Source organism: Thalia democratica, chromosome 4, assembly GCF_965202585.1.
Source record: "Thalia democratica chromosome 4, ktThaDemo2.hap1.1, whole genome shotgun sequence".
In the NCBI taxonomy this organism is placed as follows: Eukaryota; Metazoa; Chordata; class Thaliacea; order Salpida; family Salpidae; genus Thalia; species Thalia democratica.
The window spans coordinates 43,955,914-43,981,902 of NC_139168.1; the positions used below are offsets into that span (position 1 = coordinate 43,955,914).

Below are 25,989 nucleotides of genomic sequence, written 5' to 3' on the forward strand. Positions count from 1 at the left end.
CAATGGGTGTTGGTTTTAAACTTTTGTAAACAATGTTGCTACTGCAATTATTGCTAGATACATGATGGTAACATGATTTTGTTTAAAACCAGATCTTAGACTTATGTTGTTTATCAATTAACTTCATTCAGTAATAAATCAGGAAGCATAATGTCATAAGCAGGAAATTAACAATTTAAGTAGTGAACACAATTTTGTCAAACAAACTTTACCACCGACAGTTTCGAAAAGTAGTAGAAAAACGAAAAGTTAATACGTTGACCTAGTTTACTTTTGGCTTGTTCTTTGGTTTAGTTTTTGTTTGATGCTGTAACAAGTCTATGAGTTAGGAAATGAAATCGGATCTTTTCTTAAAAGTAAAAATATAAATATTACTGCTTATAAAGATAAAAATTTGATACTCATTTTAGAATTTCTGGTATGTCTTACATCGCAACTTAAAAACCTAATTTGGTATTACAAGAAAAAAAAAAGTTATTTTATGAGATATGGCACAATACTACGACTTTTGAAACAAAGTTAAGGCTATGGGGTTTTCAAAAAAAAAACTATATAAAACTCTACAACCTTTAAAAACATTAAACTAATAACAGATTTTGAATTTTTAGATGCAATTAAAATATTATCAGACGAATTTTACACACGACTTTCTGACCTACAATTATTAGAAAATAAATTCAGATCCTATAAAAGTTCCATATAAAAAGTATTTTGTTAAAGTGTGGCGCACATTTAAAATCAAAGTTTACTACGTGTGATAGCTTGACTGAAATAGTTTTTTATTTGTAATTTAAGGAGTATTATAATTTATTAAAGAACGAGAAAAAATGTCAAAAGAAACAAAAATTTCCTAAAAAATATCGTTTGAAAAATAAAAGTATATACATATCAAAAACTGTTTTAATTTACGTCATATATATTATTTTAAGTGTATATGTACATACTTAGATTTTACTTATAGAAACATGGTTCGAAAAATAAGCATCTGAGTACATTTGTGTTCATAGGAATTAATTTAAAGTGCACAGAAAACTTCTAGAAACTCGAAATGTGTCGAAACCAAAATAAAATAAACCCAAGTTTTTATAATTATGTAATTTTTGATGTGTTTGTGTACACTTAAATATGAAATATAGTTATAAAAAATCTGTAAGAGAAACATAGATATAAACTACATGTAAACTAAATATTTAATTTGTAAATAAATGACATTTTAGTTAATTACTGTGCATTACTCTTGTACATAATGGAAAAAATTTGCATTTAATTTATTTGTTAGATAAGTATTGTATATACAACTTACTAAATCCAAGCACTCTTTAAACTCTGTTTTGAGATAATAACTTGCTGTTGTAATAAGAAGATTATTTTTAAACTGTAAAAAAAAAATAGTCAAATGCTAATCTGTCTTTTTCACATTTTTAAGCCAAAGCAGTAGAGTTTTTTAATTTTTCTAAAATGTTCTACAGGGACTTGCAATGAATTTAATCAAATTAAATCAAACTACCAAAAAAATTTGCCTAAAAAATATTTTTGCTCAGCAGGCCACATTTACATGCTCGCAGGCAAAATTTACTCAAAAAATAAAAGTGCTCGCGGGCTGCAGATTTATTCTTTGCGGGCTGCAGTTGACCCGCGGGCCGTAGTTTGCCAACCCTTGTCCCATGCTTTAAACATTTTGATTGTATACTTTAAAAAAATCAGCAAAGAGAATTTTGAACTTGATGAATAGTGATGAAATAGTTGTAAAGAAATTGCTTTTCTTAAATAATGTTTATTCAGCTAACTACTCTCTTTATTAATACTTGTTCGTTTGAATGCAGTTAGTTATGTTTTAGATATAAAACACTAAACACTTACATTCTAGCTTACATTTTTTAAATTTTTTTCCCTACTAGTTTTAATTTAAAAAGTGTTTGACAAATTTTTATAAAAAGCAACTAATAAGCTTTATTTTACAGTAAATTTTACAGCTAAAAATGTTTAAAAAAACTTTAAAAATATATTTTTTAGAGGTAAAACAAATAATATTTATAACAAATTTAAAAAGTACTTATTATTTATTACACTAACACATGTTTCTGTGTGTTAACAAGTTAACAAACTTCAACGGAGCTATGAAAGTTTTAGAAATATTCAAGGTCAACATTTATAACTATTTAATTTGGACCCGTCTCTAAATTCACCTCAAGAACAAATACACTTATAAAAATCTAAGAGATTATTTTTCCATTATGAATAAAATGTATTATTAATGATATTCTATGAACTGTTTAATTATTATAAAATGTTTTAAATGTATTTTAAGAAAAACTGTAGATGACTATTTTTTAAAACAATTATCGTATAAATATTTAGTTAAAAATTGTGAAATTTTAAGTAGTTTAGTGTATTTTTAAAAGTTATAAAAACAATCAAATCGAAAGTCAACTTGCATCATACAAGTTTTTTTTTATGACATAATTTTAAAGTACGTTATGCTTCATTTAAAAAAAAGTTTTACACTTTGAATTATAGATTTTTATTATATATTAGTACTTATAATACAAAAATATACTTTCAACATACGTTATCTTTTTATGGCTTTTATTTTTACAACCGTATTAGTACAAAATTTATTAAAAACAAAGTTTATTTAAGTCAAAAGTTATATTATAACAAGTACGCATATTTGAATACATATGATTTACAAAAAAGAGTTACTTAGTTATGATAGTAAATCAGTGCTTTTTTAGATATCAGTATTTAAAGGTTTATTAAACTATGCATTTATAAGTAATTATTAAAGTTAAACACATTGGTTTTAAACTTAAAAAACTTTGAGTATTAAGTATTTAGTCTTTTTAAAACTAATTCATTATCAATAAATAATTTTTACTATAAAAAAATAGCTTACATTTTTATCCACTGCTTAAGCATACTTTTGTTGCATTAATAAGATATTTTAAACAATTTTTAAACTTTAGCAGAAATTAGCCGAACTCTAAGTAAACTATAAACATTTAGTAAGTTGCAGGCATTTTTTTATCGTTTATACAACGTGAGGCACTATATTTTAAAGAAACAAAAGTTAAGCCTTGGTAAAATTTTGAGATTTGAATAACGATAAAAATAGTAACACAACTTTAGTTTAAGTAAACTTGCATGATCAATTTTTGTCTTAGTTTTTGTTCCTTAAAAAAATTGTTTGTACCAGAAGCCTTTTAAAAATATAAAGACTTATATGCTTTTGTAAAAGTGTTTCTTTGTTATCTGAGTAAAAGTATCCTACAAAGAAATAATGCTTAAGGTAAGAGTATTATTACTAAATAAAAATATTTAAAATACCTATAATAGAATGAATAAATAAAGAAATATGATTTTTTATTCAGATTCGAATTTTATTTAAATTTAAATTATTTAAAAGCCCTTCAAGTGGGCTCTGTGGAAGATGATTTATTTTTTAGTCCTTGACAAGACTTTAAAAGGTATCTGTAATGTGCGACTCGATAACCGAAAGGTTTTTTCGTGCACCAGGTTCTAGAACTAAAAATTTTGAGCGCTTTTTTTTTTCGTTCAAAAAACAATATATTCATAATCACTTTATTTTCTATATATATATATATATAAAATCAAGATACACAAAAATAAACTTTATCTTGGAACATCTGTTTTAGCGTTAAACGCCTCTTCAGCCAATTATTTTAATCAATCGAATAAAAATAAACATTTATCATCCGTACATAGATTTTTTATTATACCGTTAATTAAAGTATAAAACAATATTTTCTGTTATTAAACTCAATAATACTAACTTATTGGTAGCATTAAAATGATTTTTATTATAACTAGTGCATAATGTGTGTATCAAAAAGTTATGCTGTAGATACCTACAGAAAATTGTAAGTATCTAATTATTATTTTACATTTTTGTAATAAGTTTTTATTATTATAAGAACTAATTAAGCTAGGCCTATAGGTAATCTAAAATTTGTAAGCTAGAGGTAGAAAAGCCAAAAACTATATTGTAATTTTATGAAAGTTAAATAAACAGAAAATAAATTAAATAAAAGTAGTTCAAACCTTTATTTGAATAAGATATCAATAGGCTACTTAATTCAATTAATTTTTGATTTTCGTCTGCTAATGGATTTAGTTTCGTTTTAAAGTAGATAGTTAATAAAAAAAAATTGAGTGCAAGGATAAAACTTTATGAAACTCTTTATAATGTTACCTCAATCTAAAGATATTTAGACAAGCTAAGTGTGCACTCAACAAACTGTAAGTATCTTTCCTTAGTTTTATTTAAACGAAATTTAATTTAGAAAAAAAAAACTGATTTATTTATAAATGCTTGTGTTTACTTTAACATTTATTGCTAAATTGCTCCTTAGAAATTGATCTCCAACTATTAAAACATAAATATACTATAACTAGTTCTGAATAAAGTATACAAAATTAATCAAATTATCAGTTCTCATAGAATACATGTATCAAAAACTTAAAAAAAGCTTTCGATAGACGTGAAAGCAAGTTAGTTATTAAATGTAGTGTGTGTTGTTTTTTATATTAAGAAAAATAAAGTAAAAGTGATCAATTGAAAATTAAACTTGTTTCACTGCAATTTCAACACACTATAATAACAAAAAAATTTAGCACTTTATTTAGTTTTGATAATTGTTTTATTTTTTTAATAAATTTCTTCGAACATTTTCTTTTTCATATAAGACAATTATCCATGAGCTATTTAAAAACTGTGCACAGTATATCTGTAAATGTTCTGCCTAAAAAAGGTTATAAGATGTTGTAAGATCAAAAACTTTAATATGAAGTAGTTATCTCTATTGATATACGTTATGTTAAAACAAACAAAAACAAATTGCAAAAACATCTTAGATATCTACTTTTTATTATCTAAAAATTTTCTGGGTGCAGTAAAAAAGTTTCTTTTTACACTTCTGGGCACACTAAGTAAACAATGGTTTAGGAAAAAGTTTTTAATATTAGTTCAAGTTTTTTCAATATCGTATTTTTAAAATTTAAAAATTTGTATTTTTTTTAGTTACTCTTAATTTCAGAGCTTTTCAAATACTTGGATCGTCATATATTTTTTTTTGAGACCTTTACTTCTGACTTTAAAAGCTATTTGAAAGTCTCTTTTTATTTTACTCAAATTGTTGTTGTTAACTGAAATGTGAAATTGAAGTTCATTACATACTTTTTAAATGCTCTTGTTAAAAATAATTATATGGTATTTGTCATTCCATTACATAACTATCAGGTATTTTTTCAATCTTTCCGAACTTATTACGAAATAAGCGAATTTTTACTTTAAAAAAACTTGGTTTAAATCAGATCAAATGGTTAACTACGGGTTGTAACTCAATTTGAACAAAATACCAGTGCTAGTCTCAAAAGTCTAGCTGGAGGTAAAATAAAAGTAAATGATTAATCTATTAGTTAAATGCGTGGAAGTACAAATGTGTTTGTTCAGCTTCAATAAATTTAAACATTAAAGTTCAAGCAGTAAATCTTTGATTACGTACCCGAATATATTACTTGACTATATAAAAAAAAACCGAAATTTTTCAATGTAAAAGTATAAGTTAGCCTAACTTTAAATAAATTAAGCCATCATTATTTTTTTCTAAGCTTCTAACATGGCTTAATTTAATTTAAACAAGCACGAGCAGCTAATTTAGGTGGAAACCCAGATAATTTTAAATTTGGTATACATTAGGATTTTCAGTCACTAAAAATTAAGTATTATTCTTTTGCAATTAGTAATTAACGATAAAAATAAATAAGTTAAGTAAATATCAAAAAAAACACGTAACTCTATTGTTTAGTTACAATGCTAGGTGCAATACTTACATAAATTATTTTGGCAAAAATTATTCAATAATAAAAAGTACATAGTATAAATAAAAGTAGTTAAGTTCTAGAAAACTAATTAACTGTTGTACAAAAGTTTTATTAGAAGCTTGAGAAACTGTAACTTTATTGTTAAAAATAGTATTGTTGTTGTAGAGCAGTCGCAAAAAAAATTGTATAAAAAGCTAAGTTTGATTTACTTCGATGTCTCTATAAATGTATTTTTGAGTGTTTTATTTTGTTTACTTATACATAACTTCTTGAAAATTATGGGTACAGATTTTTTTTATACACAATTAATTGGTGAAATATATTAAATCTGTGTGCTTTTAATATGTTTAGTTTTAAACTCTTTATTTCGGCTGGATGCTGTTTAATGCTTTTAAGCTAGTATTATAAAATACTATAATGGTACAAAGTATTGTGATTAAAGTTTTAAGACCAAAAGTTATGTAGGATTGGTGCAGTTAATATTTAGATATTTCTAATGCTTTTTTCAATTTATAATACAAGATTTATAAATAAATTCATTCGACTGTTTTAAGACACATATATACAGATTTTGTTTTAAATTGTATCGTTGGTGAACACTTTTTTAGAAATTTGAGATCAAAAAGTTCCATGATTTGTTGTTTTTAATTACATTATTGATTTAGCATTATTTTAATTTATAAAAATTAAATCAAAAATAAAAGTCCCACAAATAAAAAAAAATTGACAGAAATTTATTTTAAAATTATGGCTAGAAAGCTAAGATTCTAACGCATTTAGAGCTTCAAACTAAATTTTAAAATCTCGTTTACAATAAAAGTTATGAAAGTTGGCGCGAGGCGATTTAATGCACAAAACTAAATTTAATGTCCTAAAAATTTAAAAAAACCTACCGTAAAGTATAAAACCCTTTGAAAACTATCTTAAACTAAATGTATTTTGTTTTTTTCACAACTTTGTTTAATGAGTTTTTTTCTTGTAAAATTAGGGTATTTTTTGCATTATTTTGTCCATAACCTAGTAAAACCTCAAAGATTGTGAAAAATCCGCCGATTTAAATACTATAATTTTATACATCAAAATAATTCTCTGATTTTAGCTAGTTCTAAAATGTTATTCTATAGATTATTATGTTTCAACTTGTAGATAATTATAAAATCATGTATGCGACTTTTACATAAGAATACTAATAAAACTTTCTAATAATAATTTTATTTACAAATAGACAACGACGTTTCACCCAAAATTGGGATCCTCAGGTCTGCAAAGTAAAATATGACGATGGATAACGTAATAAACAATTAGTATAATCAAGTTTACAAAAATATATATATTAACTTAACTTTATTGTTAAAGTAAAAAAGTATAAATAATCAAATTTTCAACATTTAAGAATTTATATTGTCCATGTACCGTTTTAGCCGATGTGACGGCACGTATGTATACCTGTCATTTGATTTTTACCAATAAAAGAAAGTAGAACGTGATGTTTTCAACATTAACACGTTATAGATTACATCTAAAAAACATTTGCTCCAAGCTGATACAAAGCTAATTGAAATATGCTTCTTCAATTGTAAAATAAACTATCCAATAAAAAAATTCCTAATAACTTTTTAATAAGAATTTTTAGTTAGTATAAAAATTTCAATAGATTTAGTGTTGGACCACAAAAATTTTTAAAGATTTCATTAAAAATATCATTTACTCTTCCCAGTTAACGCGATCTGGGCCAACTCTGTGTCATACAGTTGTTTTACTGATGAAAACCTGATTTACTAATCTACAGAGCAACAACTAGGTTATTTTAAACATTATATAAAGGGATTGTTCACATATCTATATAATAATTACTAGCAATACTACATTATCCTTACCCATTAAAAAAAAGATTGAATATTCCAACTAAAATATTTTTTCATACTTTTTTTTATTAAAATAAATTTTTGTGACAGGTTGTAATTGTTCGTAAGTATGTTAAATAAACTAATATCTTCTTTTTAAAAACTTTCCTTCTAAGACAAACCCTTGTAAACACTTTTAAATATGACTAATTATTTTATACTAAATGAATGTTTAACCAATAAATTACTCGCTAATAAGTTCATTGTCAATAAGTACTCGCTAAAATTTCGAATATAACTTTTTAAGTTTCTCATAACGTATTTGGATGTTTTTAAGCCTAAAACACTAAAGGATCTACTTAGAGGATTTTTAAGAATATTACGGCAAAACGATTTTTTTATGCTTCATTGGAAATCGATTTAAAGCAAATATGTTTAGCAGAGGGGTCGGCAGACATTAGGAGGTCACGGGTACAGTTTTAAAATAAAAATCTACGTAGGTCGCAGCTGTAGTTACAACCTCATCTTTCTTTTAATCTCCCGTCATTTACTTATTTTTTACTCTTCACTTCAAAACATAGCACATCTAGTGTAAGTTTTAAAGCTTCACATGCTAGCGGGCCTTTCATGGGCCGCAGTTTGCTAATTCCTGGTTTAGCATAATAAAAAGGCTATAGGGGGTAGAAGACTTTTTTTTACAAAAATTAACTTTGGCTTTTATATGTAAGCTTTAAATACAAACTACAAGCCAGTTTTTATACAATTCAAAAATATCATTTAACTTTTGAGATATTTAATTTTCTTAAGCTTCCGATACAAACGTATGGACCGTAAATTTTTTGGGGTCAATTTTCTCGGAAATTTTAAAATTTACTAAAAATCTATCTCCTCCTTCATTTTTGAAGCAATCTTCTTCAAATTTTCAGGAAATGTTCCTTATACTAAAAGGAAAAAACATTACTTATGAATATTAATTATTTAAAAAATAAAATTTATCAAAAAAATTAAAAAAAAAAAAAAAATTAAAAAAAAAAATTTTTTACAATTTTTCTAAATTCTAAAGTAACGTTTTTTTTTTTTTATTGTATAAAGATTAGACTGTGAAAGTTTGAAGAAGATTGCTTGAAAAATGTAGTAGGAGATAGATTTTAATTAAAATAGTCTTTTTTCGCTGTTTTAGTTTTCCCTTCCCATAGGGAACCTATTATGCGGCCCGATTTTGACTACATAGTCATATCTCAAAAAATAATTCAATTTTTTTAAACGATAAAAAGCATCTTGAAGCTTAGAAAAAACTCGATAAAATAAGATCAACTTGTAAAAAACATGGCTTTTAAAATTCAAGCGTAACACGAGTAGTAACTTTGTGTATTATTAAATTAAAAATGAACAACTAAGTAAAATTGGCTAAATATGAAAGAATATTCGTTACAAAATTACAAAGAATTCACATTAAATAACTATTTTTTTGTGATAGTATTAATCATTGATACATTTTTTTACAGTATTTTAGTTCATTAAAATGTATTTAAAAACACGAAGCCGTTTTATTTCATGCACACTAAATATATAAGCAAGTAATATAAAGTTTGTGATAAGTTTTATATGGCGTACTAAAGTAATTTGGAAACTATTGAAAAAATTAAAGAAAACTTTAATAATAAAAAAAAAATATTTTTGAAAGTTTCAATAGCATTCAATACCAATTTAAACAACAAAATTATATTTATAGAAAACAATTCAAGTAAAAATTCAAGCTTTAGATATTTATTTATAAAAAAAAATAGGGATTAAAAAAATTAAGACTTTATTACTTTCCTTGCCGTTCCAATGTTACAATTATTTACTGTGGTAGCAAATCTTAACGTATTTATTGACTCGTTAACATTTTTCTTGTTCGGGTTTATGTTTATAAACATAAGGGTTTTCGAATTTCCTCCGAGCGAGTCGCGTAACAAAAATGTCAATTTGGAGTTTCTATATGGGACGTGTTGAGACTGCAAAAAAAAAAAAGAAATAAAAACAATATAAAGCTTCTAATCTCCATGCAAACTGATCATAAATCATAGAAAACTATAGAAACCTTGTTTGAAAGAGATGTTATAACATTTGATAGGGAACTTAAGCTGGAATTGATTTTCTTCGCTTCTTTTAATTGCTGTCCCTGACTGCCAGTGTCAGCCACTTTTTCACTTCCCGCCAAATCAATCAGGTTTAATGCAGCTGTTACATTAGATGTTTTCAAATACGCGTTCATGCAACAATTCTTCAACACGATTTTAGTTTAATTTGATTAAATAAAAAGTTTTTATTAAAAATATGCATTTAGAACGCATAAAAACTTTCTACTCAGTAGTTTTAGAAATATCTGAAAATAATGTAATCATTTAAGTGGTTATTCATCTAATTTTAATATGTCAAAAAACAAGTGTTCTACACGCCAACATTCAAAAGTTTAAGTTTCTAGAACATCTATAATAAAATACATTATATAAGTAAATAAATTAAAAGAAAACAAGAGGACATATAAAAAAAAGCCTTCTACAACAAGTATTTAAAACAAAAAATAAATATATAAAGTTGTTCTTAACTTTTTTAAAATTTATTTAAACCTTAATCTGAAAAGTTTTTATAAATCGATTTATTTGACGTTCAAATTTTTTTTTGCATACTTTATAAAAAAAGAAAATTTTATTAAGTTTAGATTAAGAATTATATGGAACTTGGAAAAAAGAACTTTTTTCGGTTATTTTAAGGAACTAACATTCTAATGTAACACCAGTTATGCTGTTAAAGGCCTTTATGTTCATAATAAACACAGAATGACTTCTTGAAGAAAAGTCATTCATTTTTGTTGCTGATGTTTTCCGAGCTTTTCTTGAATGTCTTAAAAGTCGCATCACCTAAAATATAGTTTAGAAATTTATATAACAAATTATGTAAAATTTGAGTATAATTACTAACAGAGTATCTACGAAAGGAGCTAAAAACATGATATTATTCTATGTAGTTTTATCTTGCTGTACATTTTACTACCATACTAAAAATCATTGTAATAATAAACAGATTTTGAGTTTTTGAACTTTTATATTGTAATTATTTAATAGAGTAGCTTTTAAATTTTCAAAAGGTTCTTTTTAACAACTTGACAAAGGGTCGGATAGGCAAAAACATCTAAAACAGAATAATTGTACAAAAATTATGGGAAACATTATTCATTTATTGTTTTTTTTTTCGTAAGTACTAAAGTAACTACATTTTACAGGGATGCAATTTTTGGAAGCAAAAAATTAAGCTTGAATGACAAAAAACTAGCCTAAATCAAAGTGGGTTTATAAAAATTGAAAAAATAAAGTATAAAAAGCCAAGAGCTAAAAACAGGGTTGCCAAAAGATTTTGAGATATTTCTTTTAGGTTTTCAAAAGTATAATTTTTTGCGTCTATTTTTAATATAAAATTAAGTTTAAGGTAAAAAACTGACTGAAATAGTATAATAACATTGAAAAGATACTGTAAACTACTTTAAATGTTTTTTTAATTAAAAAATTATAGTTTTTTTTTAATCTATATGGTAGATAATTTTTTTGTTTACGAAATTTAATTACTTAACATGTAAAAATTGTTTAAAATTCTAGGTTTTTCCAGGTTTTTTGGCAACCCTTTAAAAAGTACTGTTAATCATGCTCGAATACTAAAAAATTGACATAATAAATAAAATATAACTAAAAAAAAAAATTTTTTTTTGTTTATTTTAAAGTCATAAAAACTAGCTAGGGATTTAGAAAAAAACAAACTAGATTAAACTTTACAAAAGAAAGTTAAAACAGTACTGATTTTTCAATAAACAGAAAAGTTTTCAAACTAGTCGAGTTATTTAGGGTAGCCCTAGTGTGTGGCGACCCTGATTTGATTCAGCGATTCTTAATCTGCGGTAAATTACCCATGGGGGTAAATTACCTTGTTTTAGGGGTAAATTTTCTTTATTACAAGTTATGTATATCAATGGTTTTCAATTGTTTCTTTAATTTATAAGCTAATATTACTGTATGTTTATTTAAGTTAAATGAACTCTTTAAACTTTATTATTTCTTTATATTTAATATCTTTAAAGCTCAAAAACCTAGTATTTTTCCTCATATTAAACACTGTTTTTTTACTTGGAGTAAATTTAGTAATTACTATCCAAAAAGGCGTAAATTTGGTAATAATTTTCCAAAGGAATAAAAACCGAAAAAAAGGTTAAGAACCGCTGATTTAAAGAATCTGAACAATTGTAATAATAAAACACTGTTTATGTTTTAAAATAACTGTAATTAAACTTTAGAAATTTTAACTAAGTTACCTAAAAACAATTGTTGTCAAATATTTTTAGGCAAAAGAATAACATTTTAGATTTTTTTATAAGCAGTATTTTAAAACAATTCATGTTTTTAGATTAAAAAAAAAGAATATGGTGAAACTAACATCATGGTAATTTTCAACTTTATGTCGGCTCAAATTTTTAACCCAGATTTTACTTGGATCTCCACTTTTATTTGAACTCGAAACGGTTTTAATTTCTAATTTTTCATTTTCTTTGTTTTCGTTTGGAAGCATATCGAGAAGAGTTTCCATATATATTTGCACTTGCTCCATACCAAGCTCATACTGAGGAAAAATATCCAGAAACTTATTTCAATTGAACTAAGAGACCAATTAAAAAAACCATTGTTGAATCATCTTTAAATAGAAATAAAAAATTAAAGCATAATTTTTTTAATTAAGGTTTTTAAAATTGTAAATACCTTACTTTCCTTGAAACTAAATAACTGAAACCAATTTATTGAGTTCTTTATTTGGTATCTAGGTTTAAAAAAAACATTGTTTTAAATTCTAGAAGTACTAATTTTTGACCTAAAAAAGCTTTTTCTTTGCTTTTAGAAACTAAAACTACTTAGCTAGCTCTAAGCTGAACTTTATTATTCAAAATAAGAAATAAATAAATTATCGGTGCACAAGTTTCATACTTTTTAAGCAAGCTAAATTGAAAATTTAATTTTCATTTTTTGTTAAAAAGTAGTGATTAGAAACAAATTAAATATTTAAGCAAAATATAAAAAACAAAGATAAATTTTACTTTTTATTTAATCTAAAAATTGACATGGTATTTAATTTTTACGTCAAACCAAATACAAACTTAAAATACAAAGAAAATTCCACAGTCATTTTAACTGGTTTACAAAGCCTTTAATTAGATTAGTTAATTATATTGACATATTGAGGATTTCAAACCATTAAATAAATGAAATAATATCCAGCCAATTAAATACACTTAAACCATTTTAAATTAAAAACGGTAACTTCCAAAATCAAAAATATATGTACCTCGTAGCCTAGGCTTTAAAAACAAAAAAAATTACTAATTTATAACTGTAAAATTCAAAAAAATATAATGGTAAGTAAATGTGAAAATAGAGAGGCTTTCTACAAAGAATTAAACCCAAATTTAGCTTAAAATAAACGAAAACAACTTTTTGGTAATTGACAACATAGTTCTAAATGTTATTTTAAATAATCTTAATCACTAACGTAAGTTTAGTGTTTCTTTTTTTGAACTGATTAATTAAATGACGTGACAATGCTTAACGTTTTAGTTTAATTTATGTGCATTTCGACTTATGTCTCATGATGTAATTAATAAACTAACTGATGAAAGTCCTTTTTATAGAGCATACTTTAACACCTTTAAAAACAGAAATAAATTTACTGTTTAACTTACAGTCCAGCCAAACTTTTTGTTATTTTCACATTTTTCAAAAATAAGTTCCATTGCTCTTGGTATAATACCAAGGTTATCTTCACACCCTTCCATGGTGTAAGTTTTTCCTACCAAATAATTAATCATTATGTAATTCTTCTGCTTTTTTTAAACTATAAAATAACTTAACATAAATGTTTTAACATATTTCATAAAAGAAAATTAGAATTTAAAAAGTTCAATTGAGATAAAACATTTTAGTTCATAAATACAAAATAAATTTTGGTCATACAAAATAGATTTTAGTCATACAAAACAAATTTTAGTCATTGTGGGGAAGAGTTACAGAACAATGTAGCACAAGAGTAGTGTAATATTACTATTATTATTTAATTAAAATCACTAATAAATTTTTCTTTAACAAAAGCACCTCTAAATTTCAAGGATCCAAAGCAAGAAAAACGTTGAATATTTAAAATTATCAAAAATATATCTCCAGTTTTTTTTTTTTGAGAAAAAAACCTCAAACTTTCAGGAAAAGTTTCTTGAAAAATTTAGAAAAATCCCTAGTAACAAAATGTTATATGGTTAAAATACAAATTTTATAATCAAAAACCAAAGAATTTTTTTTGTTTATTAAAAAAAGAGTTAGTAAAAAAAAAACAATTCCTTACGACAGATTTTTATAAATATTGCAAAGAAAACAACTTGAAATTTTTAAATTTTTATCGCAAAAATTGTAGGTGGAAATATAATTATGATGATTTTTATTTATTCATTGTTTTAGTTTTTCCTCTTATAAGGAAACATTTGTACTATCTGACTTTAACTGACTATACCTCAAAGATTAGTTTAAATATTAAATATATGTAAAAATCAACTTGCTGCTTAGTTAAAACTCAACAAAATTATATAAATTATTTAAAAGTTCAACAAAAAAACATATATATCAACTCTACTCACAACAACCTTGTTTACATTCTTTTAATACGTTATTTAAAAAAATTAGATTTACAAATGTAAATAAAACTTTAGATCATAAACTTTACAGAAGCAAAATATAAAATCATATCTATCAAAGAAAAATTTTACAAAAAAAGTAGAAAATAGTGCATACTGAAAGTAAAATAGACTACTTTGAAAAAAATGATAACAAACTGACCAGCTCCGGTTTGACCGTACGCAAATATGCAGACATTGTATCCGTCAAGCGCCGACTGAATCAGTTGAGACACATCATCGAATATTTGTTCTTGAGTGGACTTCGTATCAAAAACTCGATCAAACTCGAATGGAAAAGTTTTGTTGTTCTGTTAAAATAAACAAATTTTTAATGTATAGACTTTAAAGATTCTATTTAGAACTTTTTTTTACATGTTTGGTAATTTTTTGTCATCTATAATAAACGCCATGTTTTAAAGTACTTGTTCTATAAGTTTTATTTTACGTGGACATTTTAAAATTGTGCAAAATATATGGCCATGATTTTATTTATTTGATTAAGTGCTAAAATACTTATTACCTTTATTAGTATTTTTTCTGATACTTTAACCTATTTATTTTTGAAATTTTAATACAGAAATTCAAATTGAAAAACTTATAGAATAAATTTTAATAACAATTATTATTCTTCATATAAAAATCATATCAGTAATATTTTGTTTTATATATAAATTTAATAAATATTTTCCAGTAAAAAAAAACTATTGTCATAGTGTTCTAAATAAAAATTGTAACTTATAAAACCTGAAATATCTTCAGGCTCTTTTCATTTTTATCATGATCAATATGATCCATTCCCGTATTTTCTTTGTCTTCATTTGGCAACATTGGTCTTGTTCTACAGTAAACTCTTATATTGCCCTGTTCAAAATTTCAAATTATTTTGTAACATTTGTTAAATTCACTAACACTAAGATGAGAATTTAAACTTAAAGCTTCTTTTTACTGTTAATCTTGTTTTTTTACTGTTAATCTTGTTTTGTGGTCTTGTTTTGTAGATTTTTCTAGGTATCGGACACTATCGACCACTTAACAAAAATTAAAGTTGTTTTTGAGATATACGGGATCAAAAGTAATTGAGTTCAGTAGGTTTCTTATAAAAGGCACAAATCAAAACAGAAAAAGACTATATATTAAACAATTATATTGTTTTTTAAACTTTTAAACCAATTTTTTTAAACGTTTAAGCTAATGCTTGACTAAAATTTAAAGGAACAATTAAAATGTTTATTTAATTCAAAATAAAACTTTTTCATTTAAAACACACCTATCTTTCAATATTACTAAACTTAAACATGCAAAAAATTTTTTTTTTTAAAGGATTGTTTCTTTTATATTTGACATTATTATTTAAAATGGAAAAAAAAATTAGATAGTTTCTTCGTGAACTTTTAATATTTTAGATAATTGACTGATTAAAGATCTATTAAACATTTTAATAAGAAAGTTTTTACAAAACTAACTACATCACAAATAAAAATCTTAATTATTACATTCTATAAAAGTGACTAATAGTTGATTTATCAAGTTTTAATATAAGAAGTAATGTTATTTAGTGTGAAAAATTGACTAATACTACCTTATTGCTTTTATATAAAGTTTAAGTTTGTCCTGTAAAAGACCTGTTGTAGTTTAACTTTTTTAAAATTACATATATGCTTGTATACCTTTAGTTCTTGAACTTGATTGAGTAAATATCTTCTTTTTTCTTCAAGATTTCTAAGTTCTTCATTTTTTTTCTCAATGATATTGTCCTTACAAACAATGGTGGCATCTCTTTCCTCAAGTTTACCACTCTAAAAAAACGAATTTACAGAAAAAAATAATGAGTATCACAAACTAGATAGGAAAAACATTACACCTTGATTGAAAAGAGCTGTAAACTACTTCAAAAAACAAAAACGTTTTAGTTATAGGATTAACAATAGATTTTTGAAAAATCTTTCCTTTTTTGTGAATGTTTTTCAGTTTTTTTTTTTTTTGCAGAACAAGTTTTTTGGTTTATTTTCAGTATAAACTAAATTTAATGTAAAAAGTTGTCTAAAAACATTGAAAAGATACTTTCAAGCTATTTTGAATGTGTTTTTTATCAAAAAAAAAATAATGATAGAACAAAAAAGAAATTTTGTACCTAGCCAAAATTTAAATGAGAAAATGTTTAAAATTCCAGGTTTATTAGTGATTTTTCTTCGAAATTTAATGTTTTTCTAGTTTTTTATTTTAATTTCTCGAGTTCCAGGTTTTTTTACCTACATTGTCGAATATAAGGTCTTTCCAGGATTATAGGTTTTTTGGCAACCCTGTATTTATAAAAATAAGATTGTGTTTTTTTTTCATTAAAAGTATTACCATATTGTTTTGCATTTAAGTTTGAAAAAGCTTTAAGCAATTAAAAAAGCTAAATAAACATAGAGAACTTTATTAAGCTAAGAAAATAATAAATTGTTCATATTCATAAACCTAACAGCTCTGTTTAAATTTTTTATAAGCTTCAAAAAAACTTATGAAATTTTAAATAAATAACTATATAAGTAAATTAAGACAGGAAAACGAAGTAAACTTTATCATACTTAATGCTAAATTTTATCATATTAAAAGCAGCTTAAAATTTTGACCATTATAATTGTAAACATTTTAAAAATTAGTATTCCTACAGGGACTTTTTCGATAAATAAATTGAAAAATAACGTTATCAAGTACTTTATTGTAATACTTTGTTTTAAACCAAATCTTTGTTTAGCATATTTCAAAACAAAAATTTCTCAGTTAACCTGTTATCAATACTAGTAATTAAGTGGCAATGATAACCAAAACTAAAAGAATAAAAGAAAACCTATGAGTAAGTTTTACTAACCAAATCATTAAACATGTTATCTTTTGACTCTTGTAAATTATTAAAATCCCTTTTTAGTCGCATCATATCAGCATCTTTTTCGTCATTAGTAATTTTAAACTTATTTATGGCTTCATCTTTGTGTTTTAATTGAGTTCCGAGACTCAAAATTTCATTTTCTTTTTCATTGATAGTTTTTTTCAAAACTTTTTCATACTCCAGCTAGTAAATAATAAAAAATTGTAATTTTACCCGAAAAATTGATTTATCATTGCCATTAAAAACTGTCTAATAATTCAGGCGCATAAAAGCTGAGAGGGTAACTAATGAACTATTCTAAATTTTACTAAATTCAAAACATATATGAGGTGAATATTTTAACTAAACTCGAAAAACTAATACGTAAGAGTAATTTATAAGTGAAAAATGCTGTGATTTTTTTTAAATAGTAAAGTATATCTGTGTTAAGTTTTCAAAGTATAAAGCTTGGTTTTCAATAAAAAATAATTGTAATAATACTTTTTTCATAAATGTAAATTTATTTAACTAATATTCCTACAACAAAAAAGTAATGGTTGAATTTTAAATATTGACTTAAAATCAACTATCAGTGTTGAATTTAAGAAGTATGTTGTTATACTTACTTTTATTTTTTATAGTTATTAGTGAATACCAAGCAAACTGCTTTTAAAGATAAAAAAAAAAGACACAATAATGACTTAAAACAAATAGCAAGCCATGGAAAAAACCTTAAAAAGTAAATTCATTAAAACAATAAAAATATAAATCTTTAATCATTTTTATTTGAAAGTATTCTATTGGTATGATATACAATTTGACCTTTACTCATAAATTAATTTTAGCTAGGAGAGCCTAAATAAGTATTTCTGTTTAGTTATGCACGATTTTTAATACATGTAGTTTTATTTAATTTATTTTCAACCCACATTTAAATAACAATTTATTACACATATAAACCAAAAAATCAATTTCAATACAGCTAAACAATCTGAAGAAAAAAAGAGTTCTAAATGTGTATATGTAAATGTTATATCCTATACTAAGCTAAATGTTTTAACTTAGCGTTAAAAATACAGATGCTTTTTACATCTTACAAGTTTTGAAACAATTTTGATTATTATAAACTAAAAATAAATTTAATTTTATAGATTTGTCATGGAATAAAATTAAAAAATATATATTTCTATAAAAACATATTCCTTTAAAAAATTAACAGTAAACAATTATTAAAAAGATTTGGCTCTATAACACATTTTCGTATGTTACTAAAACAAATTGCTTTGTAAACTTACAGTCAGTATTTTAATTGATTGGAAACTAATATTTAATTAGTATTATGATAAAATTTATTGAGTATATTTATTGATAAAGTTTAGCCAAGCCGAATCATCTTGTTAGCTAACACTTCTAGACTTATATTTTACTTACGGGTGAATTAGTGATATTTACTTCTAATGACAATTACCTTATGTTTTTTCTTTTCTTTATTTATTTTTTATACTTCAAAAGAAAACTATTGTATGCTACATGTTTGTAGAATGATTTCTTTTAAAAAAGCCCATACGTAAATGTTTCATAATATTTTAACAAACCATTTGATCTATTTGAACTTTTTGTTTTGCTATTTCATCTTTGTGAATTCTTTCTATATTATTGATTTTGTACTCAGCATTTTCTTTGTATTCTGCATGTTCTTTTCTGGTTTTTTCTAACACACTGTGTTTATTTATTTCATAATCAAATATAATAGACAGCAAAATTACTATTTAGTTGTTTAAGTTTGCGTATGTTTTATATTAAAATAGTATACCTTAACTCAGAGTCTTACTGTTTAAATTCTAACGGCAATAAAACTATCTTAAGTTATCCTAGCTTCTTAAAATAATCAATTAAAGACTCGAAACTAGTTTTTAAACTCTTTGAATATTTTTAAACATTCATATTTAAATAACAGTTTATTGGGCTAAAGTACTTAGTCTCATGTAGTTTGGAAACTTATTCTGCTTTGCTAATAATCTCCATACATAACATCACTTTGTGTTTAAACAAAACATTATATCATATGTTTTTATTTATTTTACTGCAAAAATCTAAACTGTAAAAATGGTTTAATAAATCTAATAGTGCAAAATATTAAAAATAATTTAGAATAATGAAGAATATCTTTTTGTTAGTTAAAAATAAACTAACAAAATTAGCTTTTTTTACTTATTAATAGAAATATAACAAAAATTACTACAGTAGGGACAGTGATAAAGTACGCACCTTAAACCCAGGCAAAAGTGCGCACCTTGAAAGAAATGCACATTTTATAATTCAAGGAAAAATATTATCTTTTTATGTTTACTAATAGCTGTTATCTGAAATAGTTACTAAAATATGGTTTATTTTACTTTAAAGTAATTATATTTTCTTGATAAATAATTGTATTACATTTGAACTACTTGTCTTTTGTTCTTGATTTTGTTCCTTTTACTAAATTTGTTTTATAAAAATTAATTTTTTTTTGATCACACTCGTTCATGGTTGCCACTGATCAAGCTGAGAAAAATTTCCTGACTTTTTACCAAAATTTTCCTGACTTTTCTAAATCAAACTCTTAAATTAAACTTATTCTAAAGTACATAATCTAACACTTGAAACTATATAAAGCTTTCAATCTAATTTAAATACAGGTTAAAAACAACAGTTTTTTGCTGAATTCTATCATCCAACTTCCAGTACATCACTTAAACCATCTGTGTATGATTGATGTTTGTAATAAACAGCTCTCTCAGCAAAATACTTGTATTATTACCTTAAAACACAGCTTGTCTGAAAAAAGGCACAATTTTTTAGCATCTCCTAGCACAAATGTATCTAGATAAACAAACGACATATAAGGAACTTTTACAATTAAAACATTGAATCAATAAGGAACTTTCACAACTCAAACCTTAAAACAATAACGAACTTTTACAATTAAAACATTAAAACATTAAAGAAATTAATCAAATACTGTTTTTTTTAACGTATGTACTAAAATTTATTTTTTCCGTTTTTATTAGCACTTCAACCTCTATATCTAATGAAGATATGGTTTCCTTCATCTGAACTGCATTCCGCTTCATTTTCTTTACAGTTAAAATCATTTGCATCATTTTATTTAAATCGCTCTCATCTGCTGCACCTAAACTTGTTGAATAGCATCTTTTCTCTAAATCAAGCCACAACTAGTGGGCTTCATTTCTTTTCTTTTGACACTCATTTATTTTTACTATCATTTATAAAATAACTCCTCTTATCGTTTAGTATAAAATTTGTAACAAATAAATATACTCTTATTTACTTTAAAAACTTAATTTACTATACAAAAAAACAAATAAACTTAATCTTGGCATATACCTCTCTTATAACTTATTTTATAAATTTAAACAACTTTGAAAAAATTATAAAGAGTTAAAGTATACACATTAACTTGTTACATAAAATACTAAACTAACTGCTTAGTTATAAAGAACTCAATTATTTACTTAAACAAAAAACACTTTGATTCTAAAATTATGCTAGATAAACTTTTTATATATATCACAGTTTCACTATGGAAGTGTCCTTGCTACAGATCATCAACACTAAAAAGCTTACAAAATCTGCTTGTTCAATATGTTTATAGACAATTTTTGCAGTTTTGTAAAGGATATTTACTAATTTATACCAGATAAAGGCATTGGAAATAAAATTAAATATTTTTGTAAATTTTGAGGAAAATTTTGGAAATTTTTTTGACTTTAAAGGACTTTTAATTAATTTTTACTATTTGAAGGCTTTGGAAAACAAGGAATTTTGTAAATTTAAACTGACAAATCTGACTTTTTTTTAATTTTATCAAATTTCCTGATTTTTCCTGACTTTTTTTTAAAACCCCCCACTTTTTCCTGACTTTCATTTTTTTAAATTTTCCTGACTTTTCCTGATTTCCTGACCGAGTGGCAACCCTGCTCATTATTGTAATTTAGTGCTACCTTATCGATGTTCCAAATATAGTTAGTTTTAAACAGTACAAAGATAAAGAATTAAAAAAGCACATGAATAAATTGTAATTAGGGTGAATAACATATAGTTATATTTAGATAATTTAAAATTTAAAAATACCTTTCAAGTGGTAGCATGACCTTCTACAAAATCTCAAAGCAACTTAATTTATATTCTTTATAATTACTACTTAGTTTTTGTGATATAACTTTATTTGTTTCTATTTATTGAAACAGAACAACCTACAGACCTTGTTAAGTTCATGATTTTACTTTTTGATACTTCGTTTTCACTGTTAGATCTACTGAGATTATCTTCAAGCTGCTGCACTTCTTCTTTTATACTCTGTGATAAATTAACATATATAAAAAGCTGATACTATAACCATACAACAAAAAATATTGTAGTTTTATTTTCATCTTACAACACAAACATTGTTCTCAGCAAAACATAACAATAATTTATTTAAAAATTTATATAAAGTTTACTTATTGAAGATTTGTTAATTATTTTGTTTTACAAATAACAAGTTAGTAAAACTCAAACATTATAAAAATAGAACTTTTTCTAAAAAGTATCAAATGAGAAACTAATGTTAAGTCAAATACTAGTAGCAATATTTCAACTATCTTTAGCAAATAACTCCTAACGTTTTTTTTCATCACTCAATGAGCACTAGACTGCACCGCACAACCGTCAATAATAGCCCATGTGACATTTTGCAACCTGGCTTTGCTCTCATTAGACAGACGTTAACTATAATGTAGTGTACAGTTAAAAATTTTAACTCTATACACAAACAAATGCTTCATTGCTAATGTGTTCAACAAGTTTGGTTTGACTGAAACACTGATTCGTCTGCCTGATGAGTCATAATGAGGACAAAACTTGGTTGCAAACGACACATTTACTCTTATTGATAGTCGTGCTATGCAGTATAGTGCCTAACAAGTTAAATAATTGATTGTTTTTCTTCAGAACTTAGCAAAACTAAATTTAAAACTTAGTAAAATAATTTAAGTAGATCAATGAAAATATTTGAATATTTTTAAAAGTATTTTTATAATATTTGGTAAAAGTATTTTTATTAAACAAGTCAGTAAAAACAAAATGTTAAGTAAAGCTAAATTATTGAAAATAAAAACTTACAGAATACTTCTCTAACTCTTGTTGTTGTTCAGCTATAGCTGACTTATAAAAGACACAATCATCTTGTGCATCTTGCAGCTTGCCTTTTAAATCCCAAGCTTTACGTTTCGGCCGTTTGGGTGGCTGAATAGAATTACCAGCTTTCTCTGTTGCTGCATCTGAATGAAGTTTTTTATCTAACAATTAAATATAAACAAACTACATACTATGTAATACTAACACAATATATATATATGAGATATAATTTAGTCAATACAATTGACAAATTTTTACAAATAAAATTGCAAGAGTTACACTATCAAAAGACTCAAAAAGTAAATATTTTAGGAATTGATTTCAAATATACTGATCTGAAATGCTATGTTTCTCTATTCAGAGTTGCCACTCGTTTATTCAAAATTTTTTCCAGGTTTTCCAAATTTCTTCCAGGTTTTTAAAAGTACACATTTTTGGGACAATTTTTAGTTCAAAGTCAAGTTTAAGGTAAGAAACTGTGTTAAATAGTATAAAAACATTGAAAAGATACCGTAAAGCTACTTTTATTATGTTTTTTAATAAAAAATTTTTTTGATGATGACAAATTTCTTTTATTTATATGATAGATTTTTTGAACATGTTAAAATTCCAGGTTTTTCCAAGTTTTTTTCAATATTTCTTAAATTCCAGGTTTTTTTGCCTAAATTGTCAAATTCAAGGTTTTTCCAGGTAAAAGGGCAACCCTGTCTATTACCTAATTTTATTTTGAATATAAAAACAACTTCAAAGTTGTTAAGCCTTAAAAAGTTAAATAATAACAAAAATAACTAAATAGTTTTGAAACAATTTTTCTTACTTAATTTATTGAATTTCTAAAGCAAAACTAATATGTATAAAATTTAATAAATCTTATCTGTAATGAACTATATATTATTCGTGAATTAGTTTTTCAAACCTGGTTCAACTACATTTTTTGTTTCTTTTGAAGCTGGGATTAAATTTTTACTCCTTGCTACTTTGGGGTTAGCAAGCCTCATAGATGCAGCATGTCCACGATTTTGTATCGGCTTTTCTGTTTAGTAATAATACTCATTATCATCCTAATTATACTTATCTAATAGTAAAAAGCATGTTTAAACACTTAAACAGTTTTATATGCTACAAAAACAGAGTAATCATTCTTTGTAGCAAAAAGAACACTAAAAAATAGACTGAATTTATTATTTAACAAAAACGAAACTTGTAGGTTTACAAAAAAATACTTGAACTAACAAATTTCACTTTAAAAAAAACTGGAGTTGAAGGTAAAAATACTAACAAGTTACAAAAATAAATATTAAAATACAAGGTTTTTGCAACTTTATAACTAGATAATTTTAGATTAGGTTCGGTTTAGTAAAAACAGCTTTTGGTTGCCTGCTTTATTTTGATACTTCTCGCATTGTTACAATTAGCTTTAAACATAAAAATGTTTTACTTGGCATGAGTCTACTCCTAGAAGTTAAGGTATTTCTTGAGAGCTTTGATTGATTAGCTGCAGAATATATACAACAATTATCTCATAGTAAATACATTTAAAAAATGCTTTGTTTTTAATATAAACTTCAAAAAATGAAAACAAAAAACGTTTAATTAAAAAACAAACATTTGGCCATAGTTGCAACTGTGTGTCTTCTAGAATCGTTAACAATAGGTAATGGCTTTTTTATAGACTTTTTTGCAATGGATGACATTCCTAAAACAATAAATCGTTGGTGAATATATCAATTACAAGACATTGTTAAACACTCAATTGACAAGTTTAGTATTTGAATTTGTTATAATATTATCAATAAAAATTCTAAAGACTATAATAAGAATCACTTTAAACTATGTAAAATATTTTGTAGGCAGAATAATTACAGAATAAAAATTTAGATTTTGACTTAAAACTCCTTATTACTTTAAAATATAAAGTTAAGATATACAGGGTTACCAAAAATGTTTAAATACAAGTTTTTTAGTATGAAATTAAGTTTTTGGTAAAAAACTGTAATAAATAGTATAAAAATATTAAAAATATACAGTAATGCATGCTACTTTAAATGTGTTTAATAATAAATAAATTTCTAAATGATACAAAAAAAATTATTGTTTATATATGATATATTTTTGGTACCTAATAAATTTTTTTTTACTTTACATGTTAAAACTGTTTTAAATTCCAGGTTTTTCAAAAATTCTCAAACTATAGGTTTTTCCAGGTTTTTTCTGCTTAAATTGACAAATACCAGGTTTTTTGGCAACCCTATGGATAGTAACTCTTCAGTTGAAAAATATTGTAAGTATTAGATAAACCAATTTCATGTACTTTAGATAATTTATACTATAAAACTTTATAACTTACTGTTTAGATAAAAAAAAAGCTTTTAACTGCAGCTTAGAGTTTTTATTCTCTATCAAAATTCAATTTGAATCGAAAATACCTGTATTTTTCTGACTTTTAATCATTTGAGCTTTGTGAACACTCCTTCGGGCCTTTTTCTTCAGCTGGGCTATTCTAGGATTTTTTGGAGACATGGACATTAATGCTGATTTATCTTTAACTTTAAATCTGGCGGCTGGTCTTGGAGAAGGAGATGCACCATCAGGAGCTAACCTCACCCTTTTTAATGATGCAGATTCAGCTAAATCTTCATTCTTTTCAGCAAATTCTCTCTAGACAGTCAAAAGATAAAAACTTTTAACAATAATAAAACTTCTGATACGCTAAAACAGTATTCCACAAGTTGACTTTAAACAAGCTTAATACATAATGTATATCAATTATTTGCAATAAATAAAAAAAAATTAAATATTTATATATATATTTAGTATTTTTCTTAATTAGACTTAAAATACTAAAAAGATAAAGTATTAGATCAATCTAATGCATAATTGAAACAGTTTTAACGCATCAAAGTACTTTATTAAATCATAATGACTTACTTTGATAGGTAAACGTGAAGTAAAGGTAGGAATTTCTCTTTTCTTCTTTTCCATTTTTATTTATCAAAAATTACAAATTCATCAACCTATACTAAAGTGTTCTCTTCAGTTCCTTAAAAAAAAATCCTTATGGAGTGTTACACGTATATCTTAAAGAATCAGGGTTGCCACCTTTTAAGTTAAAAAAACTGTTTTGAGTGACCTTAAATGTCCTGAGTCATCCTGATTTTGGAAATTCTTAGAAATAGACTTTTTTTATTTTTCAAAATTTAAAAAAATCAAGTTCTAAAACAAAATTGGTTATAAAGTATTAAAATATAGCAACTAAATTGACTGAATCTAATTGAAAATTTAGAAAAAAAATCTGTTGTGAGATTTCCAAACTTCTTAAAAGTATTCTGAGTGAGTGGCAAGTCTGTGGTATATAAAAAAAATTATAATTAATTGAAAAATTTAAATTTTCCAAGAAAAATGTTGCAGTAACATTTTATTCAATTGATGTGATTTTGATTTATAAATATTACTAATATGTTTAAATTTTTAAGGCAATAGAACTTCAGCATCAAAAGTATTTTATAAACAATATTATAATACATAATATTAAA

At 24.4% G+C, this 25,989-nt stretch overlaps 1 protein-coding gene across 1 annotated transcript; it reads right to left on the reverse strand.

The window, feature by feature from the left end:
* Positions 1-9,414: 9,414 nt before the first annotated feature.
* LOC145833381 (uncharacterized) lies at positions 9,415-25,438 on the reverse strand. Its single transcript, XM_082940560.1, has 17 exons — positions 25,385-25,438; positions 24,883-25,114; positions 24,063-24,152; positions 23,895-23,951; positions 23,373-23,489; positions 22,442-22,599; positions 21,543-21,637; positions 18,874-18,997; positions 17,282-17,482; positions 16,095-16,223; positions 15,172-15,288; positions 14,588-14,735; positions 13,447-13,553; positions 12,153-12,335; positions 10,453-10,591; positions 9,772-9,911; positions 9,415-9,685 (listed from the first exon to the last, which is right to left on the reverse strand). The coding sequence occupies exons 1-17, from the start codon at positions 25,436-25,438 to the stop codon at positions 9,488-9,490; spliced, it is 2,289 nt and encodes a 762-aa protein (XP_082796686.1). The 3' UTR covers positions 9,415-9,487.
* Positions 25,439-25,989: the final 551 nt, after the last annotated feature.